At 38.1% G+C, this 23,047-nt stretch overlaps 1 protein-coding gene across 2 annotated transcripts; it reads right to left on the bottom strand.

The window, feature by feature from the left end:
* Positions 1–1,537: 1,537 nt before the first annotated feature.
* il21r.1 (interleukin 21 receptor, tandem duplicate 1) lies at positions 1,538–21,633 on the bottom strand. Of its 2 annotated transcripts, XM_015039463.1 has the most exons (10): positions 21,378–21,633; positions 12,071–12,284; positions 11,625–11,743; positions 11,247–11,358; positions 10,093–10,283; positions 9,734–9,870; positions 9,456–9,645; positions 9,286–9,367; positions 6,350–6,443; positions 1,538–2,648 (listed from the first exon to the last, which is right to left on the bottom strand). In XM_015039463.1, exons 3-10 carry the CDS (start codon positions 11,683–11,685, stop codon positions 1,869–1,871), a joined length of 1,647 nt encoding a protein of 548 aa, XP_014894949.1. In that variant the 5' UTR covers positions 11,686–11,743; positions 12,071–12,284; positions 21,378–21,633; the 3' UTR covers positions 1,538–1,868. The 2 variants fall into 2 exon arrangements, with proteins under 2 accessions (XP_014894949.1, XP_014894950.1); XM_015039464.1 differs by lacking the exon at positions 21,378–21,633 and having other exon boundaries at positions 12,071–13,903.
* Positions 21,634–23,047: the final 1,414 nt, after the last annotated feature.

The following is a 23,047-nucleotide window of genomic DNA, read 5'->3' as shown; positions in this document are numbered from 1 at the left end:
AGAAATCTCTCTATGGTTTATGAAGCTCATGTTAGTTTGAGCCCCACAGCAACCAAGTCCCTTTCTGACTCACTCATTGTCTTCAACTTCATCCATGACTCTTAATTATCAGGAGCGGATCTTCATTAGTTAGATCTGATGTGGGTGTTTTCACTTTCCCTGGAACAAATTAGTTTATCTCATTTTTAGAGCATCTGTGTCATCAGTCTGTTTATTTAAATGCCTGAGTTTCCTGTCCAGTTTGTCAGGCATATTTTGCTTTTTCATATGTTTGGGGTTACATAGCTCGATATCTATATCACTGATTTAACTCTGGCTTCCTTCAAAAACATAACTGATGGGGAAATGTGTTTCTCTTTGACAATAATGTGTGTGCCTGGTTGTTTTGTCCTGTTTGTGTTTTTGTTACTCTGATGAACTGAAGATCTGTCCAGGTTGTACCCACCAGTCACCCAATGACTGCTGGAGATAGTATTGGGCCTCCAACCATCTGAACTACAGCAAACAAAGACTGACCAAGGAACTGTTAATTACACAATGCATGCATTAGTGTACCAAAAGCGATCCATCAAAGAAAGTCTGCATCTTTAAGGAATAAACTTTGATCTTAGCTTACAATTCTGCAGGAGGAATCTTTGAATTACAGTTTCTCCAACGGATGGATAATCTTTTCTAATAATTCTGTTATTTAAAACATTAAATAATGGTTGGGGCCAAGAGAATAAGTTCAGATTTGGGTAGGTTGGGAGCAGTTTTATGGAGTTGACCTTGTCATGAATTGATACATAAACAGCCTGACTGCTGAGTTTGCTGAATATTAGAAATATTTCCAATACATAGTTTGTGTCAGATATTACTCACTTTAATTTTTTACACCTGGCTGTTTGACCTGCAGCTTAAATTCACATATTTACTCAAATACACCTTATAAAATCATCTTTGCATTCTGTACAGTTCAGAATGATCACTTCACATGCCAACAGCTATAGTTTCTATAGAATAGCCAAACATGGGAAGAAACTAAATGGATTGCATGCAACAATTGCCTTTATATGGAAATATCAGTGTCAAAAATCATCAAGTTTGCTGTTTTGCTATTTGCTTTCTTTTCATGTACACTGCACAAACAGGATGATTGGTTACAGTGGTTACAGAAAAATGTGCAAATGCAAGGAAATAGCCATTATCAGACATCTTGATAAAGGAGCCTACATTCTGTTGCTACAGCTGAAGAATGCATGACCTTTACCTGAGCAAGATGGAGGCAGAATCACTGAACCGAGGTCCCAGGGCTGCTGAAACACACCAACAGGTTTCCTTTGGTTGTCCAGCTGTTGTTTGCTGTCTTCATACATTCACTTTGTGGATCAGAAGGTTACTGATGGATCTCAGCATCTTTATGCTTACGACACCATTTTTTTTTTTTATTGTCGTGGAAACTTTGCTCCTTTATCTTCTACAGTTTGTATCTGATGTTACTCGGTTGCATTTTTTTCCACCTGACTGTTTGACCTGCAGCTTAAATTCACGTCAAATACGTCTTATGAAAGGGTTTTTTAATATTGATACATTTACTTGCATATATTCATATTTAAACATTTGCGTTCTGTACAGTTAAGAACAGATCTTTATTGAGACTGAAACTACATCTAATTAACTGTACAAATAAAGGTGAAGCTAAAAAAGTGTCTTTCAAATCATACAAGAATCTCAGTTCCATTAAATTAACAGTAAACAGACATCAGTAAAACTCTTTTTAGTAGAGAGATTTTTAAAAAAGAAACGTTTACTTAGCTCATTCAAAATAACAAATGCACGAGGATGCACATATTGTTCATGCAGCATTATGATTCTCCTTCTGTTTGCAGTCATTGTAGCTGTGGTTGTGAGCCAGAAGCTGCAGTCACTGTCTCATCGAGTTCATTGTTCACAGTGCTGGTGTCTTCCTGAATTGTGCTACATATCATCCACTGCTTGACATAGTTTGAATTTAAGTGTTTTTCCTCAGGAAATGAGTTAGAGTTTGAGTCTGAGGCTCCAGGGCTGCCGCACTCTCCGAAGCCGCTGTCGATGGTGTCCAGGTCCACGTGAGGATAGCCGTCCTCCGACTGTTCATGGGATGCGAATGAGTTAAGCGACGCCCGCTCTGCTTCGTTGAACTCGCCATCCGGCAGAAGGTTTTGGTTCTCCAGTATTAAATCATTGGCGATCTGGTTTTCTCGTAGTGATATCTCACTGTGCCGCTCCATCCGGGACACATGCGATTCCCCTAAATTGTAAGCAACACGCTCCCTGTTGTCGTCATCAAGCGAGCCAAAGCTTTCTGAGTCCTGGAAGCTTTTCAGCGAGCTCTGTGATGTCACGTCCCCCTCGAACTCCTCTCCGGACAGGGTGACGGTGTGGATGGAGATGTGTCCCGTGGAGTGGATGGTACCCTGCGAGGTGCTGCTGTCCTGAAACGTCATCAGCAGGTTGTTGGGAAGCTGTTGGACTTGCAGGAAGTCATCAGCAGCTTTCACCTCCGTGACCTCGCTGTAGCTTTGCTTCTCGTTGCTCCAGCTGAGGATTTCGCTCTGCTTCTCGCTCAGCATGACGCAGGTGGTGATCTTTAGGTAATCGTACTCGTTGAACACCGGCTTCACCCACTCCTACAAGGAAAGAGCAGAAAAACATCACATTAGATTACTGCAGACAGTTACTGTCATAAAAGCTGCCATGAAGGAAACTGCATTTTAATTAGGAAAACACAGAGCTAAATTCAAAGATTAAAAAAGTGACATTTTGTCCACTTTTTACCAGTTTGAGTGAAATCAGAGCACCTTTTACCAAGTATCCCTATAATGGCAAAGAAAACCAAACTGCAGCCCAGGACTTAGCACCTTGTACACGACGTTCAGCAGCAATAACTCCATATTGAGCTTCATCATAGTGGAGGAATTTTTACCACCTTAATTTACATCTTTGATAACTATAGTGACTGTGAGGTGACCAGATCCTGTGGCTGAAAAACCAAATATTTTTTCTCCTTTCAATAATCTTTCTCCATGTTTGATTAATGGATTTAAAATATTTTGGAAATGGCCTTCCAACCCAGGAGGAAGAGTTTATTTTTCTAAGGCCACTGCTGATGTCTTTTTACCTGGATTAGAGCAACACAATGACAAACCATCCTCTTATATGGTTGCTTTCACCGACCCGCTGCAATTCAGTGGAAGCAGCCAGGATTTACTGATATACAGATGACACTGAGATGTGTCACATTACCACATTTCTTTGAAATGTCCATCTAATCTCAAGAGTTATAACTGTCATTTACTGTGTAAAAATACACATTTTTAGATTTTCTCTTTTTCTTTCTCTCAAATCATTGTCATAAGAAAATTAAAAAAAACATGAGAAACTTTCTGCACTTTAGAGGAACATCAGGCCCCATCCGATTCAACGTAAAACCACGCTCTTGGTGCAGGTTATGGTAATCAGTGGACACGTGACACCTCACCTCCACATGCTGTCCGCATATCTTGTTTTTGAGCCTCTGTTGCTACCAGCAGGCTCAGAATATAATCTGTTACTTTCACAATGTCATATCAGATTGTTCTCATTTTTCATTGTTAAATAGTGGGATGTTTTTGCACATGTGCAGAGGTGCTCCTCTAATCTGACAGAGAAAGCTTTCATGTCACATCCAGACTCTTTATATCTCTAAATTTGGACTTATTTGACACTTCTCTACCTCTTCTTTAAATGGTATTTGTTACTGCAATAAGTCTTCTTACTCTACTTCCTTGAAGAAGTTGATGCAAATTTTAAATGCACAGATATCAATCTGGAGTATAGAATGTGACTGTGATAACTATTTCAAAGGAATTTGATATTCACTTTGATTTAATGCACAGCCGTTCATCTAATTGACGGTTTTAAAGCAGTTGAAAGGCTTAAGAGAAGTGTAAAAAATGTGCAGCCACCTAAAGCCTGAGATGTCCAGATAAGCTTGAATCAAGAGTTTTGACGCCCAGGCCACCACATCCTGTCTACAGAGCTCCTGAACGGAACCTGTAGATCGAGAAAGACGCAAGCAGTCTGCACCACAAGGACGTGAGATACTGCAGGAGAACAGAAGCCGCTTCGCAAAGAGAGCTGCACCGCAGCCGGTGAGAAGTCACCAAACAAAAGAAAGCAGCACCTAAAATAAACGAGCAGTTTCACCTCTACACCCTTAAGTGCTGGGCATCTGGCAAAGGATTCTGTTCTGGTTTAAAAACTTTTTTTTTTTTTTTTTTCATAAAAGAAGTTTAAAGTTAATAGATTTTCCAAGTTTCTAAACTGATTTAATCACTTTCCAAATCTTTGGGATGTTTTCTTGATTGCTGTTAAGATTCTCACAAACACTTGAGGTGAGAAAGTAAATCTTTTCTTCATTCCTCTTTTAATCTGCATCACTTCTATCAAGGTATTCCTCAGTATTTCAGAACTCAGATATACTCCAGCAGCGCCCTCTGCTGCAGAAGGTATGTAATTGCATGTTAATCTCAAAAGTCCAAAGAAAACTTTTTTTTTCTCTCTGACTGAATTTAGCTGAACTTTGACCAATATGATGGCATCGCAACCATAAAAACAACGGGTCAAATTCTGAAAAGGTCTAAAGAAAAATGGCTAACGTTGACTTTATTCACTCAGTCATAAAATCCTTTATAACTTCCTTTTTCATAAATGATTATTCTGATCAGATTGGGACACATTGGGATTTTTATTTCATAGCAGTCTAACTAATTATGACCAAAGATAAAGTCATACATTTAGTGTGAAATTTTTATCTTTGCAGTGAAGTCATTATTCTGTGTCTTGCATGATGCTTGGATTTAATCCTTGTTTATGCAACATAATAACATAATAACATAATAATAATAATAATAATAATAATAATAACATAATAATAATCTACTCTCTGTAGAGCAGCAGGGATGTAAAAACAGCTGGTCTAAAGATTTCCTGGTTATAATTTCATCTTGTTAAAAAGGCGTAGTTCCTCTCCACTGTTGCCATTTGTTTGATTGTGTGTAAAGTGGAGAGATAGCGCCATCTGCTGGCTTCTTGATAGCATTTTAACAAGTTTAGTGACAGTTTGAGATGAACTCCATCTGAATTTTGTTCCATTATAGGTTTGGATTGCCATGAGTACTGAGCTACAGATTAAGTGCTCCAGACAGGATGAATTCTTGCTGCTATATATCTATCTTTTCTGAAAATGTCTTCACCTTTCCTCACATTTCTTTCAAGAAAAGACAGTAGAAGGAAATAATTTTGGTCTTTGTGTTCAGAGCAGCTTTTCTGCAGCTGATTTAATTCAAAGAATTTCAACATAAAATTTGTATAGAGCTGTAAAAAACAATTTTCTAAATATGTGTGAAATGCTTTGTTATGAAAGCTAGCAAAAATTAACCTAAAGTGTATTCCTACTGTCAGATTTTAGAAAAGAATCCTCTATTACAAAAAAAATAATAATTTCATAGAATGAGGTGAACGTTTTTTTATAGATATGGAAAATGAAGAAAGTCTGTTATTAAAAGCAGATTTAGCACAATAACTTACGGATTAACTCCTAAAATGCCAATCTCTTGTTGCATCCTTTATTAAAACATTTCCATTTTGGTTTGGAGCAACAAGCAGGTTACAGTACAAATCTAAACTTGTTTCTTAAAAGCTCTTCCAGGTGCAGCTACTGTATTTTCACGTGACGGTTTCATTAAAATTCATGCGTGACGCCGGATGTCATTATGTTCTGCTGTATGCAGTAAAACCTTGGTGATGAATGGTTGGTGAATGACTGTCTATCACTGATGGAAATGGAGTCTAAGACGATCCGTTTTGGAGATCGCAGCCTACACAAACATGATCTGTCTGCTAAAAATAGCAGATATGAAAAGAGTAAATTTACATTAGGGGAAAAGACGAATGTTTCAAAAGATAAAGAGCAGAGATAAACCGTGCAACATTTATGAAAGAAGAAAAAAACGTAAACCACAACGTTCTCATTATGCGTCTCCATCAGGTAGAAAACAGGCCGTTTTTACTGTGACACCATGGCAAATCAAAGAGCTGAAACAACCTCTGGGGGTAATTTCCACCGAGGTGGAACAGGTCTGCCTGACTGAGACAAATATCCTCCCACAGCATGTGAGGCTCGTGAAGCCCCTGCTGACTGAGTCACAGAGTCTGCCGCCAAAGGGAAAGTCCCAGCCGGCAGAGCCAGCAGGGTCCAGATGTGACGCAAGTCCCCTCTTCTGCAGCACCTGCTGGCCCGTGGTGGAAACTACAAGCAATGTGAAAGGCCACTTTTGCTTTCTCTTACCTTAAAGTTCCCACCGTGGCTGTGGTAGAGGGGCTTGAAATAGTCGTTGGGTCTGGGGATGAACGTCATCATTTTGAGTTTTTTCTGCCAGCACCTGAAAGAAAAGCAGAATAAAAGTCAGAAACAGTGACCTTTATTCACTGTGGTGGCATCAGCCTCCCTGTAGAGCAGAGGTCTTCAACATGTGGTGATGGGGGCATTTTTAGCTCCCTAGACTGACTTTGTGTCAATTCACCGCAGAAAGACAAACTCTTACCGAGTCATTTTAATCTGGCTTCAGGTGCAAATATCTTAATACTCTTCAAATAAGACAAAACTAATTTACAAGAAAATTTTTAGCAAGAAAGGAGCTTGTTTTAACTCAATAATTCATTAATAACGAGGAAAACTAGTTCCATTGGTAAATTATCTCACTGTTGTAAGTGAACAGTCTGCCAGTGGAATTAGTCATTTTTCATCAATTTTAAGGAATTGTTGGCTTAAAACAAGTAAAACAAGCTCCTGTTTCTTGCTAAAAAGTTTCTTGTAAGTTAGTTTTGTCTAATTTGAAGAGTATTTAGATATTTGCACTGGAAACTAGACCAAGAATACTTGGTAAGATTTGTGTTTGGGACATTGCAGAAAGAGTGACCCGTTTCCTGTTCGTGTGCTGAGAATAACCGAAGACAACCGACGCAAAAATTTTAGAAGTTAGACATTTTCTTAATTAAATACGGAAACAGAGATTGACTATTTAATATATATATAAAAAAATTTAAATGACATTAGTTAGATCATGTTTATTAAAAAAATAATAAAATTTTCAGGCCTGCAAGAAGTTTTATGTTTTAAAATTTTGGCTTTGGCAAAACGTTTGGACACCTCTGGTTTGTGGCTTCGCCTGCTGAATCAGCAGCTTGTTCGCTGCTCCCTGCAAACACAGCAAACTGTTTTTCTCTTGTCTGTTTTTGTGCATAAAAGCAGAGAGTCTGCAGTTTTTTAAATATTTTTTTACAGTTGCACAATATTTGCAATAAGTATCTGCTGTTTTTCATAGCTTTATAGATTTTTTTTATGTTGTCTATTTGGGTTTTACTGCTACTAGTATGGATAATTTGTATGTACTTCCGTTAGTTTCTTACTGCTGATACAGCCAATTTTCCAGATGGAGGTCAAATAAAGGATGTTTCTCTTCTTTGCTCATGTTTTTATCTGGATCTCATGCTTTACGGTAGATGAGCTGAGCAGAGGCGAAGCTTTGACCTCAAATCAAAGCTTTTAAGATCATAACCAGAAATCCTGGTAAAACAAAACGGCTTTCATGTGAATGATTACACAGCAATTTACTGAATTATTGAGTCAAAGCTTGATCTTAACTTTTGATAATAAAGGATCCCACGCTGCGACTCTCAGAACAGAAGGATTATTTTCATCATGAGGAGACAGTGATTGACAACAAAACTTCTCAACTTGAGGTTGTTTCAGAAAAACTTTGCTGCGTCTAAACATTTTAACACCGACCCTCTTTTACTTCATAGAAACTGAATGGATCTTCAATTTAAAAAACAATAAAACATTTTCAGATTTGGTTCATCTCTGGCATTTTTCAAAGAAAAAGAGAAAAAAAAATCTCTTTCAGTGCAGGTGATTCCTTAAATCACCTTTATTGTCCTCAACATAAAAACCTAAATCCTTTCTGGTTTGAATTCTGATTCATGTTGGTTTTAACTCAGAATGTGTGAAAAATGGCTGTTTTTAACACACTGAGATGAGTCATAATGGCTGCTGTTAAGCAGGTTAATTCAAATCAAACCAAGAATTAAGGGAAAAACTGAATTTAACCAACTCATTTGAATAAAACCATAGACAAAAGGTGAGAAAACCTTTATGATTTGCGTGTTCTGTGATACCACTGGTGTTTCTTTCACTTAAAAATGACTTTAGAAACAAACCATGCAGTTAATTATCTAAATGACTAAAACATGACTAAATAAAACAGCTTTGTGGAGTTAGTGTTACTGTCTGATGAAACAGACAGAATACAGCATTTGTTCAGGTTAAACACTGACTGCTAAAAATCTATGGATGACAATAATAATAGTAATACTGACGACTGTAAGTAAGTTTTTAAATCTCTACACAAGAATTATTGACTGGAAATAAGTTTATATATTTTGCTGAAAAGTTATTTTTAAGTTAGTTTTGTCTTGTTGCAGGTGTACTAAGATATTTGCATTTATCATATCGTTTATCATTTATTGGGATAAATTTATCATATTCAAACTGTTACCTAAAAAAGTAAGTTCTTATTCTCACTTTTATTGTTAGTACCACAAAGTGATAAAACTTTCAATCCAAATCGCTCACTAGAACTTGGACTAGAAACCAAAAACACTTGGTGATATTTTGAGTTTTTGCAGTGAATTAGGTTTCATATATCAACTGCCAGTGAGAATACCAAAACTAAAACTTCTGTTCACACATTAGACGTGTTACATCATCCTTCAGCAGAGAGCAGAGTGTGTGATTGGTTGATCTTGTGTTTGCTTGTTGAAACTGTGGAGACCCACAGGGAGCCGCTCTCAGCCTCTGATGCTCTGCTGCAGGACTTCCTATGCCTGTGAGCCTTTCAGTGCACAGCGCTGCTGCACGTACTGCTGCCGTGGTTTCTACATATGTAGGAGGTGATGCCAGGAATCAACTGATGCGGTGAGTTGTGTTGCTAATCATTTACTGGAAGGCAGCGTGATGGTGACCTTCAACCCTTCACTCCTCGTTATCAGCTTACGTTTACTGACTGGTTAATTGGGATGCGTTTGAACAAAGAGTAAAAAGAAGAGTTCAGTAAAGTTCTTTAGCCTTGAAGGCTTTTTGTTTTGGTAATAACTAAAATCAGGAATGAGTTGGTGGGAAAATCCAGTTTAAAGCAGGAAAGTGAGACGTTTGAAAATACTCACGGTTTTTGTAGGTATCCCAGTAGCAGGAGGGCGAGGATGAGGATGATGGGCGTCGAGATGTAAAGCCAGTAAAAATTCACTCCTGGAAAAGCGACAGAGATCAGATGAATATAATTTGAACTGTGAATGTTTACGAACATCCAGGTTTATTGGGTGGAACATGATCCCACCTTTTTCATCCGGAGGGTCAGCCGGTGTGCTCCACTCTGCACCGGAGCTCCATTCACTCCACGGACCCACAATGAACAAATCATCACAGATTTTTGCCTTAACGTCCACAACGTAGGAAGCACCAGGCTGCAGCTTTTTCTGATCCAGCTCAAAGTACATCTGGTCTGGTAAATGTGTAAAGATTAATTCCTGTTTGGAAAGGAAAAAATTAAACTCATCAGCAGAAAGTGGTTAACAGTTACAGTCTCATTCATGCTGTTGTGAAACTCAGCAATACCTCAGATGTGTTTTTTTTATTTCTTATGCGAACTTTGTTTGTGATGCAGGGAGTGTATTCACTTTTGTTGCTCCAGGTAATGTTGTAGATCCCAGCAGCCTTTTCCACTCTGACATTATCAGGAGCGTCAGGTTTTACTGTGAAAACAGTCAAGAGGAGTCAGAGCAGATATGAGCTTTATTCCAGCAAAGGAGACAAGTGGATGGAGTGATCTCTGCACTTTTCAACACTCTCTGGCACCCTGCAGGTGCCAGAGAGTGTTGACCTTAAAGCAGCTCTCAGGTGCATTTTTTGTGTGTGGTTTTTACGTCAGCCGGTTAGATATGAAACTGAAATGAGGGATTTTTAGTTGAACCTACCTACAGAAGAGAGCTCCCATTGGAGTGACTCACTGAGAACCTCCAGGCCTCGGCTGCCGGGCCGGCTGGCGGTGGCGTTGCACAGCGTATCGATGGATGCGACTAAGGAGAGGTCCTCGTTGATTATGCACCAGGACTGAGGCGGTTTGGTCTCACAGCTCACATTAAGGTCTGTGTCCGGATAGCTGGAACTGAATCATTTGGTGATATGATGAATTAAAAGACTTTGCTGCTCACAAAGACAAATAATATTTCTAGATTATGGTAAGAACAAATAAAAAAACTGTCCCTGATAATCTTCTCAAACAGCACAAGAAATTATTATAAAAACACACATTTTTCAGATGTTTCATCTTTCAAGCCTCATTGTGACAAAAACATTTTTATATGCAAATATCTCATTCATTTAAATGTTTCTTTAACTTTAAGCCCACTTTTAGGAGGTTTTTAAGCATGCCATCTCATTTTGAGATGCATTATGGGTAGTGTAGTTATTGTATTTTAGGACCACTTATGAATATAGACATTAACAAAATTTCATATTTATTCAGCTTTGGTGTAATAAACTAAGCAAACAAGCGTCATGATGCCAGACAATACAAAGTTTAAATGTAAATTAAATAAAAATAGTTTCAGTTGCAACAGACCTGGGTCTTCTAACTGAGTTATTTTCAAACTTTTCAGATTCCACAGATGAAAACATTTAAAAAATACAGTTTTTTACAACAACCGCCACCATGACATCATTTTTATCCATTTAGACCTCTTTCTGTTTGGATTGTTACTGTGATGTTGGGACCATTTTCTGTTGGCTGTTTTCACTCATGAAACATGGAATCAGCATCTTGTGTCTGTTTATCTGAATGATGCAAAGAGGAACTGAGGGAATTCATAAAAATATGAATTCCCTCATACATTTATGAGTTAGCACTACTTGTTTTAAAGGTAGTGCTAACTTTTAAAACAAGTTAGCATTACTGCAGACTGTTTTATTCATTACTTCAAATCAGAAGTTAAATAATATAATGCGAAGACATAATTGTATTTCATGTTAAAAATATAATTATTGAGGAAAAGATTAAAATGCTCCTGCTTATGCAGTCACCTGATAAAAACATCTATCAATTTAGTAACAATGACAGGACAACTTTTACCTGCAAGTCACAGTGAGAAGGACAGGAAGTGTTGGCACAGAGTCTGAGCAGGAGCAGTTTAGTATCTTTACATAGTCAGTGGTGCAGGTGACACTGCAGACAGATGCAGCTGCTGCAGAGGAGAAAAAAGAGGTCAGCTGCAAAGGCTGCACTACCTAGAGTTTCTAATCCTGAATGTCAGCTTCAATGATTGTTAACTCAAAAAGACACTTCTGTAAGAACCAAAAACCAAATTAGATTTGAGATTAATGAACTGAAGCCATTAAGACAAGATTACAATGAATTTCCAATGAAGTGAAATATTTTAAAAGAGATCTTCAGCAATGTCAAATAACAGGACAGAGGAAAAGACTAATTAGAGTCAATAAGTCATCTTACCTCCAACTAAGAGTAAAGTGAGACCCCACAGCAGCAGCAGGGCTAGAGGTGGAGGAGCCATGGAGATGACTCACTGGTGTCAGAAGCCTGGCAGGCAGGGGAAAACACAGCCGACCAGACTGCAGGCACAAATAGAGGTTTCTAATTCAGGTCTGAGGTTAAAGAAGAGACATTTAGAAGAAAATCGCTTCGGCTTTCTGTCATCCCCTGCTACACTGGGCCAAAGGTTCATTGTTACACTAACAGCTAAAAAAGATTTAAATAGTCTGGGAAGAGATACTAACACATTATTAGCAACAGTCAAAACGGTATGACCACAAATTAATGGATTTACATCATTATACAACAATGTTAAATCATATTAAACAAAATTAATAATCTAATCCCGTTGTGTCTTCAGATCAGAATATTTTAAGTATAAATACAGAGAAGGTTGAAATTCTTACCTTTTTTAATGTGAAATTCTACAATTTGAAGAGTGAAGAAGTGCCGGAGACACTAATGTGTTAACCTCTGAAGACTGAGTGGAAGAATAATCAGGCAGCAAGCTAAAGGCGTCACTGTGAGCATGGTGACTCAGGAAGTGGTTGCCAAACGGTGTAATGTGGTGCCTTCCCACCACTTCCACTTTTAAGCTATGAATATGCATCAGCACACCACCTAAAAAAGTCAACAGGAAACAGAAAATGTTTTGTGCAAAACAATTCAGACGTCAAATTTGGTTCACCTACTTTACCCAAAGAGGAAGACGAACATGGACCCTTTCAGTTGCAAATGGAAAGTAGACATAGTCCCTTAAGGTTTGAATATGTATAAGCATGTGCTGCAACCGCAGATGTTCTGCATCAGCGCTCAAATCTGCATGTTGCCGCTTGGTTTTACTAGGAATAAGCCTCAATATCACGTTCAGTCAGGCTCAGTTCAGCTCTAACAGAATGTCTCCAAAGTTTGGCCAAAATCGGACCTTCCTGGTAGAAACCACATCCACTTCCTGTTGGCGCTGAAGAATTAACGAAGACTTCCTTTACTATTTTGGAAATGTTGCCTGATATTTTCATCTATTATTAGAGAAGGTGCAACAGAGTCACGGAGGGCCATTCACCATAGAATCCTGTGACTTTATTCTCAGTGGATGGAACTAAAGTGACGTAATCAAATTTGTAGATCACAATGTGTTGAATAAAGATCTACAAAATAAGCTCACGATTCGGCATGAATTGTATAATGCATCAGGGAAATAAAGCTGTTTGAAATATCCCATGGGGTACATCTGATTCAAATTTCAATGTAATTTAAATAAATGACATGTTTTTCCTGTTGAAAAGTATAACTCATGTGAAGTTTGGAGTGAATCGGATCATGCACCTGTGATCTAGAGCCAGTCGTAGCAAACAGAGATATAAGCCATGAACACACAGTTCAGTTAACAGCAGCTGCAGGATTCAACATCAACTTGCTCTTTGTCATTAAACACAGCTTAAAAGCTTGAAACAAGTCGCTTCCTGTTTTTAGGCGGTGGAGCTAAAGTGATGTCTTCAAATGCCCATGGGAATGTGTTGGGTATTGGTACATATCTGACGTTCTGTGTCGTAGTGATCAAACCTTCGTATTTTATGGAGTCAGATTTTGAAGCTTGGCCACACTCACCTGCTTCAAGTCAGAAAAAAGCTTTTGATAACTTTTGATCCCCAGTTCCTGACTATTAAACCAGCTCATTTTGAAGTCTGTAAGTGGAAAGCTCTAGAAGGAGTTTGTTCAGATACAACGGGTTGAAAAGAGTTAAAATGGCTGTGGGATTTGAACCGCGGCAGAAAGCAGCTCTGGAGAAGTTACATCTGCATGCTGGATTTCATAATCCTCAGTCCAAGCATGGTGGCATGGTGTGAGGTTGATTGTTTTATTGTTTGCAACCTTCATTCATTTTGTTGCAGTTCAGATGATATATGTAGAAATTAAATGTTTGGCTACAGTGAAGCTTCCATAGATACGCCATGTTAGCAAAAGCCTCAAGAGACTCTGTTAAACTTGTTTTCTGTCTCGAGGCACAGATTGACACTGATTAGGTCAAGGGGGTCAAGTATGGGCCTTTTAAAGTGCAACTTTCGACTTCCTGTTCTTACATGCGCAGCTTAGGTGATTGAGTTTTGTTGGGGACCAGATGTGGATTTATTGTGACTTTATTTGTAGCAGATAGCTTATTTTTTTCTTGATTAGGAGTCAGGCTTTGAATTCTGGCCACACACCTTAGACACACATGAAAAGTCAGGAGTTTAAAAACTTTAGATCCCCCATCTCTTCCTGATCTAAAGTTCAACAAGTGAACCAATTTTACTACTTCTACAATAAAGTAAGGTAAATAAGGAGGATATAGAGCTGATTTCTGTTGTGACTTTTGCAAAACCCTTAAAATATGTTCATCATTTGTTGAGGAACATCTGAGATGGTCTGTATGCCATGTTTTAAGGATCAGAAATGATGATTTGATGTTTGTACAACAATCTAGTTTGGAAATGATGAGTCCAACTATTTTAGTTTTTAACCCAAGCCCCATCTCAGGTGGTCTAATAAAAGGCATCTACCATTTTTTTTAAACATTTACAAATAGGATGAATGGTGTGGAATCAGGATATGACCAATTTAAGTATTGTTTAAATGACTATGAAGGAGTCTTGGTTTTACTGAAGTCTTTTGTTCTCTAATGAGAACAATAACCTAGATTTAGAAAGATAAAATCGCTGTTTCTCTCAGTCACAAATTATGTTTTGAAAATATATTATCAGTGCAGAATGAGAACAATCCAGGTATGAGTATATACCGGAATTTGGCGCTTTTCTCAAATTTCAAATGTCTAGATTTCAAATTCTTTAAAGACTCGACAAGTTTATGTATAATAAAATGAGTTGGAGATGACAAAATGCTGTCCAGACACAAAAAACACCAAATGCAGCCTTATGGTTAATGCTAAATCAAACATTATACACCAGTTTTAGAGTCACTTGCCAACAGAGATCTAAAGTAATACATCTGACGGTGTTCGCTTACTGTACAACAAATTGAGTGTCCATTCTTTATTCAGAGGAGATTAAAATAAACAACAAAAACATATTTAGGGCAAATGTGTTGCTCTTGTATCCCTATAGCTCATACCACCCTGTGTGGTAAACCATATTAAAATCTGTTCCGCATGAAAATGTTAGTTTGAGGAAGAAAACCAAAATATTCTTCTTCTCAGACTCGAGCTGTAGCGACCTTCATGCAACCTTCCTTTGGTAAAATCTAATCTGTCAGCACCAGATGCTGGAAGGGAGACATTTGGTATTAGACCACTGTGATGCTCCTAAAGCTTGTTTTTGGGGTGATTTTAAGAACCGTTCTTCTTCCAAACATGGTGAGGTCAGTGACATCCAAAGACTTCAACTTTGACCTCATCTGACCACTCCACATTTTCCCTGCATTTCACTGGCTAGTCTGAATCTCCTGCAGTAAACCTTAAACATTTAACATTGCTTTTCTTCATCAGTCTAGTCTTGTGTTTTGAAAGTGCTTGTAGACCTTTGAGGTTGAAGCACATTTCTTATTGTTTTCATGGGAAAAACTGTGCCTGTTATTTCCTGGTCTTTATGAAGCTCTTTGGGAAAACTCTTTGTTTTTCACTTATTTTTATGACAGGATTGCATTTTGTTGGTAAAAAGCAGCTGAATGTGGTTGACCAATGATTTCTGGATCTTTCCAAATGCAGGAAAGTCTGAGTATGGCTCCAATGTCTCTCATTGGAATATTTAGAGTTTTACCAACTTTTCTACAGGCCCAGAGCTGATGTTAGCTGGTTTATTGTTGTTCTGTGAGGTTTTGCTCATCCTTTTTTCATGTGCTCATTTCAGCTGCGTGTATCCAGAATGTCTGTGGCGATTTGTGTCTCATGACCATGAACTGGGTCTGGAACAGAGATCAACCAGTAAACAAAGAGCTCCTCCTTTCAGCTTTGCTACCTTTAATCATAACAACCTGGAACTGCATCCTCATGAAGCCCTTATTCATGTGTCCATCAACTCACTTTCAGCAAGAATCAAATTATTATCTGATAAATTAAAACAAGATACAGAGAAAAAACCTGCATTAATTTGATTTACGTGCGAAAGGCTGATTGATGTGCAAGGAAGCAGAAAAATAAATTCAGGAATTTCCTCACTTTATCTGACAACATTCTTCAGAAACACCCAATGTTAACTTTTTTCATTCTCAGTAAAGTAATTTCTGCTTACAGAATAAACGAGAGGATATTGGTAACCCACTGTATTTGCATTTCAAACATTACTTGTCTTTGACGTAATTAAGCATTCTGATATGTATCAAAACTAAGAAGAATTTCCACCAACGCAGTGTTAATTTTCTACGCCAAACAGATCCGTCAGCACTCAGATTTAGTTAAGCAAATAGTTTTGATCTTCCTATTGGATAATTACTACATCTTTCAGCTGCAAATAAGTTATTTAGCCTCAGCTGATGCAGTGAGTATTTTGTGGAAAAGATGCTGGTCTGCTTAAGAAGGGTCAGATTATTGGCAGAGAGAAAACATCCAAGGCGATTGCAGAAAAAATCCTGAATGATTGTAATCTGTATACTGAAAATGATAATAGAATTTCATTTTCATTTTATTTTAAGATTTTGACCTTACCATAGAGTATGACATTGTTTATTTTGTTTTTATGTATTCTGTATTCGTATCTTGGTGTGAATCTGTGCTTCATCACTTTGCTGCTGTTGGAATTTCCCCATAATAATGGGTATTTCTATTCTATTCTGTTAGTTAATATTCAACTCACACAATCTGAACAGAGAATCCACATCACGCCATCACACACTGAGCAGACGGAAACGTAACCTTTTCTCTGCAGTAATAAAAAAACACTGACTGTGGCTCCGGTATTTGTATATAAAACATGAAATTTAACGATTGAACTTAAATTATGAAGGATTAACCAGCTGTGGTCTGAAAGCAAGTCTCAGAGTGGGTAATCCGAATGTGTGTAATCAACTGTCTTCAGTGGGATTTCTGCAGAGTTTGTTGTCATGGAATTACAAGCACCACTTCCACCAAAGTTTTGAAATCATTGAACATTTCACCATGTAAGGCGATGAGAAGTTGGCCTGTGACCTGCGCTGTCAGCTCATTGGGTACGGTGTCATTGGGCACACCGTGTGCCGGTCAGAGATGATGGGAGTCTTTTCATTGTTGATTGATATAGTTACCTTTACTCTCTGTAGAGATGAAAATGTCTGAGCGTCTGCACAAAGTGGCGGGTGGTGGATGATCACTACTCTCTCAAAATGACAGATGGCCGTCAGACTTTTCCTTCACCGATTTAAAAACCTGATCAAAGATGGAAAATATCTGGTTAACACCAGGCCTGTTCTGGAGCAATTAAAGGCCATGTGGTGTGAAGCCTATGGGGACAGTTGACTGATCTAAAGTTGCTGCAGTTGCTCAAGTTCAGCAACTTTATGAGACCAAAGAATAAAGTCAGCTGAATATACTGAAGGCTGCTCTCTCTTTCCTCTGCATGGTGCTTCTGTCATATGCAGAAATACACTGCTCTGTCAGAAGCAAGCACTCAGAGCCAGGAGGAGGGCCTTAGCACTATCAATCACCCTAGTGTATCAGCTGCTCTCTGCTACGCTACTGCTGGTTCACCACAACAGTCTTCCATGAATGCTCAGGGCAGTTAGCACGGTCACAGTGGATAAACAGTTTTCCTGAAATGGTGAGTTGTTTCTCCGTCATTAACACATTTAGCAACGTGTACATGTGGATGATAGACAGCACTAAGACACTCCTGGTTCTGATTGGTTGTTTTTGACTGGGAGCAGTGCATTTATGCAGACGGCAATAGCAACACTAGGAGAAGTTGGAGGAGATTGATTTTTGCACAGATTACCTGTCTCATATTATTCTGTCACAACATGGTGACAGTTTTAACAAATATGTAAAAATCATATTTTTTTAGAAGTTACAAACTGCAGCTTTAAGTTGGAGTAGATGTACATGGATAGATGGATTTCATGTAATATATCTGCATTATGTTGTGAATACATCTCTCTTGTTTGAAAACCAAAATGATCCTCATAATAATTTTGATTTACAGAATGCTCCAAACATCTTCGCTCATATTGTTTTCCTACTCAAAACACAGAAGAAGTTCTGTTTCAGAACTAAAACAAATGAATTGTGAAGTCACAGGTGTTGTTTTGACACATCTCAAAAGACCCTAATCGTTCACCCTCTGTAAATTTTCTATCAGGGGATTTTAGTAGAATCCAGCAGAGTGAAGGTGTCTGGACTCTGTGAGTCATAATCCTCCTGCTGTGAAGCCCCTCAGCACTTTGAATCAATCAAAGTTATTTTAAATGATATTACATAAAGCAGCTATCATGAATTTAAATCATGTCTTAAAAGTGAGATAAAATATGTTGGATGGCAGAAAGTGGGATGGCTTCTATTGGATTCAAATCATCTTGTAGGTGTGAGCTGACGCTGTTAAATGTCACAATACCAAACTTAGTCAAAGCGAAATATTTTCTGATTGCAGGAAATTACACAAAGCGCAGCACCTGAACTCAACTGCACTTCAATGTACATAAAAAAGTTAAACAGTCCCAACCTGAGCCAGAAATCCTGATGAGTAAACATAAAATTACTGCGACGCAAAAATCTAATCTGAGCAAAGGATCCAAACGTGCTCATTTCAATTTTATATATTATATCTATAGCATGAAAACTCAAACTGAAAAGTTTACCTGAATCTAAGGACAAGACAAAACTTTATTATCAGTCTGATGCAATGCACAGCTTTCTAAAGATAATCTGCACAATGTGATGAAAGTTCATGGAAACATTCAACAAGAACATTCATTTCATCACTGTGTAGGTGTTACACGAAAGGTAGAAAGTTATTTTAACATGGTAGTGTCTGCCGATGTGCGTATCTAGACCTGGTGAGACAGTATTGTCGCCCACTGTCTCTGGAACAAACACACAAGCAGTTTTAAGCTTTTTTCCACGCGATTTTTGTTTTTATTTGTTTATGACCAGAGAACAGATAAAGCAGAAGTTTTTACTGCTGCAGCTATAATTAAGACAGAAAAATGATTTGACTCCTTTCATCATTTCATTTTGTGATTCTTAACATTCAGCAGCTGGTCTATAAACCAGAGCGGTTCAGGTTGTACTCACCCACCCACCAAGCGCTGGAGATAAGCATCAACCCCTCCGCCCTGAATCCTCCACGAATACGTGGGAATGGCATGAAATCACCCCAACATCATTTAATTATTGAGCGTTCAAGAAACCTGCATAGAGAGGTTTTTTTAATACGCTGCTGATGCAACACTTGGCAGCTTTGCAGCCGGTTGGAGGTGAAAGTTACTTGACAAAGAGTTAAAAGAGTTGAATCTCAAGGCGTTCCTGGGTTAGATGGGTCCTGAACCCTCACCAGGGAGACGTCCAGGCTAACCACATCAACTGGCTCCTCTCAGTGTGGAGAAGCAGCAGCTCTAGTGTGATCGAGCTCACACAGTTTGTGAATTTGTTCACAATTCAGTTTAATAAGAAGGAACAGTTTTATGGATTCATTTCTGTGGCCGGTGGGTTACTAAATACAATAAACAAAGTTGCAATACCCCAAAATGGCCACCAGAGGCCACTGCGTATAAGGTTCAATTGTATTTTCTCTTTTTTTTCTTCCTATTATCATATTTATAGTTCCTATAATTAGCGCCATAATACTTCCAAACTGTAACAGTGATCGTTTTAAAGAGCAGCAATTTAGGAATGAGAAAAAACAAAACTTTTGGCTGAGCAAGTTTAAAATGTCAGAGCAATAATGGTGACAATACCTGAAACTTTTAACCTGCACTTTCTATGCAAGTTCATCAATGTTGAACTACGATACTCCAATAAAAATAAGACAAAGAAATAAAATAATAAGTGTTTCAGGACTTTTCTATATGAATAAAATATTACTGATAACTTGGGTTAGAAAATCTGAAACGTAAAACAACTTAAATCAAAATTCTATGAATGAAATTCAAAAGTTGATGAGTTTTGTTTCTAATATGGCTGCAGGAATAAAGTATTACCATTTCTGATGGTCTGTATGTCACAAAGCTAAGGGCACATCTGTCACTTTACACCTGTATGAAAGCAGGTGAAGTGGATATGAGAGTGACTCTAACCTTTCTAACGAGTTTCATGTTTCCTTACTGAGGGCCAAACCCAGAACGAGAAAAGGAAACAGTAAATGTAAAGAGCTTTGAACATGGGGGTTGTAATGAACATGGATCCATTTCTAAACATTTTCTTTTCCAGGCTGATGCATGAAGTTCAACATTTTTACAAGTGGATTTTGCTTCAGACAGTAACAGTAGCTCAGCTATTATTAAAGAAGTCGTTTATAAAACAGATGTTTTAAGGACAAAACCGAAACATCCTGTGGACTTTTTCAGTTCAGGTTACATGAAACACAGATTTAGCAAACTCAGGAAATTGCATCATGATATTTGCAGGAAATCTTTTACATAATTCCTCATAAAATCACTTAAATGAGCTGGAGGATTGCTGCCGTCTCCTGTGTAAGCCCTGGTTTTCCCAGTGGAAGGAACTGATTATCCCAAACAGAGACTGATTAAAGCGTTACAGCTACATCGATTTTGACCTTCTAAGAATGGGGAAGAAATGTTAATCTTCCTTTTAATAAAGATTTCTGAGTCCTGTGGCGTTTAATTTACCTCCACTGACTCAATCTGCCTGTTGTGGTTCAGTGGGTGGATTAGATGTCTGACAATCTGAAAGTTGTCAGTTCAAGTCCAACTTCCTCCTGCCAGGTGTCGATGTGACTCCTGACCTTCAGCCCCAGGTTTCCCACCAACATGCAAATCCCTGTATGAAATTGCTTATGAGCTCCATAGAGTATAATTTTAACAAACAGGTAAAAAACATATTTTTTTATAAAAGCTACATACTGCAGCTTTTATCATTTCCTTAAAATGCCAGAAGAGACCCAGACCTGAATGATTTGTTTGTCTGATGACATCAGTTTTACAAACAGAAAGACAGACAGAAACATTTTAGAAATCACGTAAAACTTTTGATTTTGTGTCTGGTGGAATATTAATCTGTAGAATTGGTCATGTAAGCTGATCACAATCAGGCTGAGATATTCAGTTATGACCCACTTTTAGATATTTAAACTTTTATAAATTCAGGAAATAACTCTTTACAAATTTGTCCTGGCCAAAATATGAAGCGACAAACAACACAGATTAAATGTAAAATGTTCTTTTGAAATGTTTGCATTACAAACAGAGGAGACCAGTGAAACGTTATGCTCTCATTTGGTCTTTTGGAGACAGACAGGCCCAAAGCATCACAGATCCTCCACTATGCTTAACAGCAGGCATGAGGAGCTTTTCCAAATATACACATGCACACATAATATACATGTTTATTTTTACAGAGCAGAAATAAACTACTTTTACTATGACATCATCGTTCAGGAGGGTCAGTTTTTCGCTCTCCAAACCACCGACAGTCAACAGTTATCTCGGCTTTTCTTCTACTTATGTAAACGTCAGAGTGACGTTGCACCCTGTCTCTCGTTATCTCTGCTCTGCTGTATGTAGAGCAGCTTTTTGTTAATAAAACAACAGTTCAGGTAAAGTTCTGGGACCGGTCAGTAAACACTGATTTTTATTTACCTGTTTGTTCTGCAGATGAAGACTGGAGCACAAGCCTGATGTTGTTCTCTGAGGAGCGTCGCTGTCAGACCCCCATGACTATAATGCTGCAAAAAGATGAAGCAGCTCATGGGTTGTATGAAGTCAGACTTCCTCAATCTGAAAGGGAGGCTAATATGGAAGGTCGGTAACCAAAAGCGAGATTTTAAATGCGTTTGGAAAATAAGTTCGTCTGAACATGGAGATGAACTCCAGAGTCTTCTGAGGGCGTTGTGTTTTGTTGTGAGGGTTTTGGTTTGAATAATGTCTCCTGGGATTTTACTGAACACCAAACATAGAAGAAAAAACAAAACAGGATTTATTTTTATAAACGGGAACCAGAACAGAACACTACTCGGGTCTGAGCAGACGGGGAAGTCCGTCAATTTTTATTTTTGACTTGTTTCATTTTCATATTGCAAACATCTACAGCTCAGTTAGCAGAAAGACTCCTGCAGAAAATAACAGAAAGTCTAATACATCATTTTGGTCTTTTTCTTTTTTTTTTGTAGGAAAAAATGGTTTCATACTTAAATGCAAGTAAAAGTTGTACAGCAAAACCTAAGTGTTGGTCGTTATCAGTGCCATCTCAGGTTTTTAGAAATCTGTTTTGGAAAATAACTCGACAGAGGTGACATGAAGTGAAACGCGCTGACGGTTTCCTCTGCAGATTCACGACTGAAGCGCTGCTCTGGGTTCTGTTTTCACACTTTTATTTCATTTTATTTTCCGTCTTACATAAAAACATGACCTGGTTCACACACAGTAAGTCCAGAATGAATGGGCAGTAGGAAACGTTCAGTGCAGCGAGCTGATCCCTGCAGCCCAGAGAGAGGCGCTCAATAAATGTTTTACATATTTTAAACTGCAAGCATGAGCCGAGATTTGAAATAGTACATTATTTGTGTTACACATTTAGAAAGATGGTAAATAAAAGTGAGAGAGATATTGTTCCAAGACATAATTAGTCTGTTGAGAGGTGATGGAAACATGAATGCAGGTTAAAGTGTTATCACACAGGATGTGGTAATATGACTGGTGGTCTGCTCAGAGTCAAACTGTGAAGGAAGAACATTCAGAATGACGTTAATCTAGATCCTAATCTCACCTCTTATAATAACGACGCTGCAGAAAATGTCATGGAACATTTGGTTCTGAGACGAAGCAGGTTAACTTCGCTGCTTCCTTCAAAATCTGGAGCACAAAGCTACATTTTATTACTGCTTCTGACTCAAACCTTTTTGTTAAAGTTTGAATCAAGACATAAATCAGGCTTCGTTTGCTGAGCGGGCCTCTCCGCACTGAAGTGGGTTTTTTCCTGAGTGGGTAAAAGAAGGTCATGCAGGGTCACATGCTGGATGTCTGCTGTTCAAGTTTGTTTTCCGCCTCCATCTTTTCCAACCCCCCAACTAACGGTTTTATAATGAATTTAATTCTTATGAATAAACCATAACTGCAGAGTAATCAGTTCTATCTATTGTACATGCAAAGTAGAGGTTTCATTTATTAATGAATAAAAGGAAACTTGTCAATGATATTTAAAGTATGACGACGTTGTCAAAACTTGTAATTGTTACATTATGTGGAAAAAGGAACCATGAATTCACCTTAATTTAGACAAAAACTTGTTTTTAGCTCTGAAGAGGCTAAAT

This window comes from Poecilia latipinna, unplaced genomic scaffold (genome assembly GCF_001443285.1).
Source record: "Poecilia latipinna isolate Pla-1442-1.1 unplaced genomic scaffold, P_latipinna-1.0 Scaffold473, whole genome shotgun sequence".
In the NCBI taxonomy this organism is placed as follows: domain Eukaryota; kingdom Metazoa; phylum Chordata; class Actinopteri; order Cyprinodontiformes; family Poeciliidae; genus Poecilia; species Poecilia latipinna.
This window is presented reverse-complemented; position numbering and strand designations above follow the sequence as displayed.